Source organism: Pollicipes pollicipes, unplaced genomic scaffold (genome assembly GCF_011947565.3).
Source record: "Pollicipes pollicipes isolate AB1234 unplaced genomic scaffold, Ppol_2.1 Scaffold_4740;HRSCAF=5597_pilon_pilon_pilon, whole genome shotgun sequence".
NCBI classification, from domain to species: domain Eukaryota; kingdom Metazoa; phylum Arthropoda; class Thecostraca; order Pollicipedomorpha; family Pollicipedidae; genus Pollicipes; species Pollicipes pollicipes.
In genome coordinates, this window is record NW_023596545.1 from 26,289,967 (window position 1) to 26,292,742 (window position 2,776).

The following is a 2,776-nucleotide window of genomic DNA, read 5'->3' on the forward strand; positions in this document are numbered from 1 at the left end:
CCGGCCAGCGTCAAGGAGTTTATGCGCGGCCTTGATGACCACATCTCGAGCAACGGCCAGCTCAGGTGGTCCTTGCTCTACACCCAGGCATGTGAACTCTCAGCTCAGCTCCTCCAGCTGTCTCCACTTGGAGATGCGGCGCCGGCTGTGCTGCTTCACTGAGCAGTGAACGTGTAGCAGTTGGCGTGTGCGAGATAGTTAAACGTGGGGAGGAGTGAGTTCAGAAAGCCAAAGCAGGCACGCTTGATCACGGGATGAACGCACGTGTTTTCCCCACTTTGTGTCAATGCGTTGTCTAGTGACGCGCCAGTCATTTGCTTCTTAAGCCTGCGGTCAAGCACTTTGCAGAAGCTGTAAGTCGTCTCCGACGCGTGTCCTGCTGCTCCCGGCGGCGCGGTCTGTCGGACCGTGAGAGCGTGTCGAAGCAGAGGGTGGGACACTAGACAGAGCGGGAGCCGTGGGGCGCCGCCGAGGCCGGCGCGTCCGACACTGCGCCGCGTCCGCAGACGGCGGCCGGCTGCGCGGCGGCGGCGCGCGCCGGGCACCAGGACTCGCTGCTGCGCCTGCTGCTCAACATGGACGAGCTGCAGGCGCCGCTGGTCACCCTGATGGTGGAGCGGCTGCTGGAGGTGGCCTACAGTGTCAGGTGCGGCCCGGGCCGCCGGCCGAGCAGCGCCGGTCCGGTGCCGCCCACGCGCGGGGCAGTGCCAGACGGGCCACCCCCGCCCTGCTCAGGCGGGGAGGACGGCCTGTGACGTCGTGTGATGCTGGATTACAGCGATCGGGTCGCGTTGTCGGTGCCAAGCCACTAGCCTCCATGCCGTTTATGCTGCGTTATGCCGGAACATGGCAGCGGAGTATGTCCTCTGCGATGTGGGGGTAATGGAGCTTGGTATTTGATTCGTCGCCCAGTGCAGGTACAAGGGAGTTGGACTGTGTATCAGCTGTTGCTGACATACGCATCGCTGCGTGGGTTGGAACGATGAATACTTTTACATAGGGCTGACCAGCCGGACACTGCACCATGGGACTGGCATATTCTGCCGTCCCACTAGCCTACGGCCTGACGTATGTGCTACATGCTACGACCTGCGCGCACTGGAGGATCCTGTAGTCGTTTGTTCGGACGGGACCCTGCATGCAGTCGGTGAGGGGCGTCGTGCCGCAAGCTGCGACTGACTCGCCGCTGTCCGGCCCTGCTCCAGCTCCGGCGAGGACCACAGCTTGCCGCGCCTCATCCTGGCCAACCTGCAGCGGCTGGACCGGCTGGCCGACGCCGGCGCCGTCTCGCAGAAGATGCTGGAGCTGCTGCAGGGGGCGCCGCCGGAGGTAGGGGCACGTGCCGGTGCTGCTCTGACCTCTGCTCTGCTCTGCCCGGCTGCCGCTACCGCCGTGATGCGGTCGGGCGCAATTTATCCTTTGGAGGCTGTCGGCGCATACGGTCCTGGCTTCAGGGCTTTTTAAGGTGCAAAGTGTGTGTGGTGATCCGAATTCTGCCAAATCCCGTCGCCCCCTCCCCCAACCAGGCAGTCTCCTCCACTCGCAGCCTGCCTAGTCTCGCTGCAGCCCATATCTAGGCCCGTCATATCGCATCTTAACATCACATATTTTGTCTTGTCGTTTTCCTTCGAAATGCAGGAACAAAGTGGCGTAAATTGGAAGATAATCAGAAAATGGTGTTAGGTTTGTGAACTCATTTAGGATCAGTCATATCGTTGAAATTTTCCCACTAAAAATTTATTTAACACATTATGACAAGGCCAGCATTGTTGCAGGTACAGAACGACATCATCACGTTCCTGCCCGAGATTGTCGACGACGCCAGCCACCCGAAGGTGGCCGAAGAGCTATGGTAAGCAGAACCCCGTTTGGCCGATGCCACTTGTGCTGTAAATGAAGTGAGGGCACATGAGCGCGCGGCGACAGGCGAAGGCCAGTTTGGAGTTGTAATATTTTTCTGACGGGGTCCAGATCTTTGTTGATGTTTCTGTTCGGTTACATATGTGACTCAGCCTAAAAGTCAAGTGTCGTCAGGGGACAGAACGGACCGTGCCGGGCATGGCGGCACGTTTAACTTTCGCCACCAAATTTTGCAGTTGAACTGGAATCGCGCGATCAGGTGGTGGGGGTCCGGGCTCACAGCAAGCACTGCTAAGCGCGAGCTTGAACCCCAGAAATCGACTCATTCAAAAATATTCGAATCAAAACTTTCAAAAATGCGCTCGCTCATCGTTGTCGAAAATTCCCAGGAGTTGGTGGCTGGTCAGGAGCAGCTGTAGGCTTTGACGAAACAGAGTCGATGCTCCCAGCTGTTTACCATCGGTGATGCATTCCGGTTAGAGGCTGCTGGTACTGACGTTCCGCGCCTTTCTGAACAAGCTTAAACTGCCGGCCTGAGCCCTGCTATCCAGCCATGGCTTCTGGTTGCACCACTTTACACGGTGTTCAGCTGACGAGCGGGGGCAGGTGACCCGACCGTGTTTGACCCGCCCTCCTTGCCTCACCTCGCTCGCTCATCAGCAAGCTGTTCTACTCGTCGCCGGACCTGTCGGTGGCGATCCTGGACTCGCTGCCGGGCCTCAGCCTGTCGCCGCAGGCGCTGCTCGACGTCAAGCACTCGGTGCAGAAGACGCTGCAGGCGGCGCGACCCGAACACCTGCCGGTCGTCGTCAAGTTCCTGCTCGAGGACGCGGGCCGTGCTGAAGAGGTAGGCATCGAGGACGCGGGCCTTGCCTAGGGGTTAGGCCGAGGACGCGGGCCTCTACAATGTCGAGGA

The 2,776-nt window shown here is 59.7% G+C and overlaps 1 protein-coding gene across 1 annotated transcript in view; it reads left to right on the top strand.

Annotated features, from left to right (window-relative positions):
• Nucleotides 1–506: 506 nt before the first annotated feature.
• Nucleotides 507–2,776, top strand: part of LOC119098122 (Fanconi anemia group D2 protein) — a gene marked incomplete at its 5' end in the record, with an annotated part of 18,098 nt that continues 15,828 nt past the window's right edge. The window contains 4 exon segments of the mRNA XM_037221050.1: nt 507–646; nt 1,206–1,329; nt 1,776–1,852; nt 2,521–2,707. Coding sequence (XP_037076945.1) covers nt 507–646; nt 1,206–1,329; nt 1,776–1,852; nt 2,521–2,707 — 528 coding nt within the window.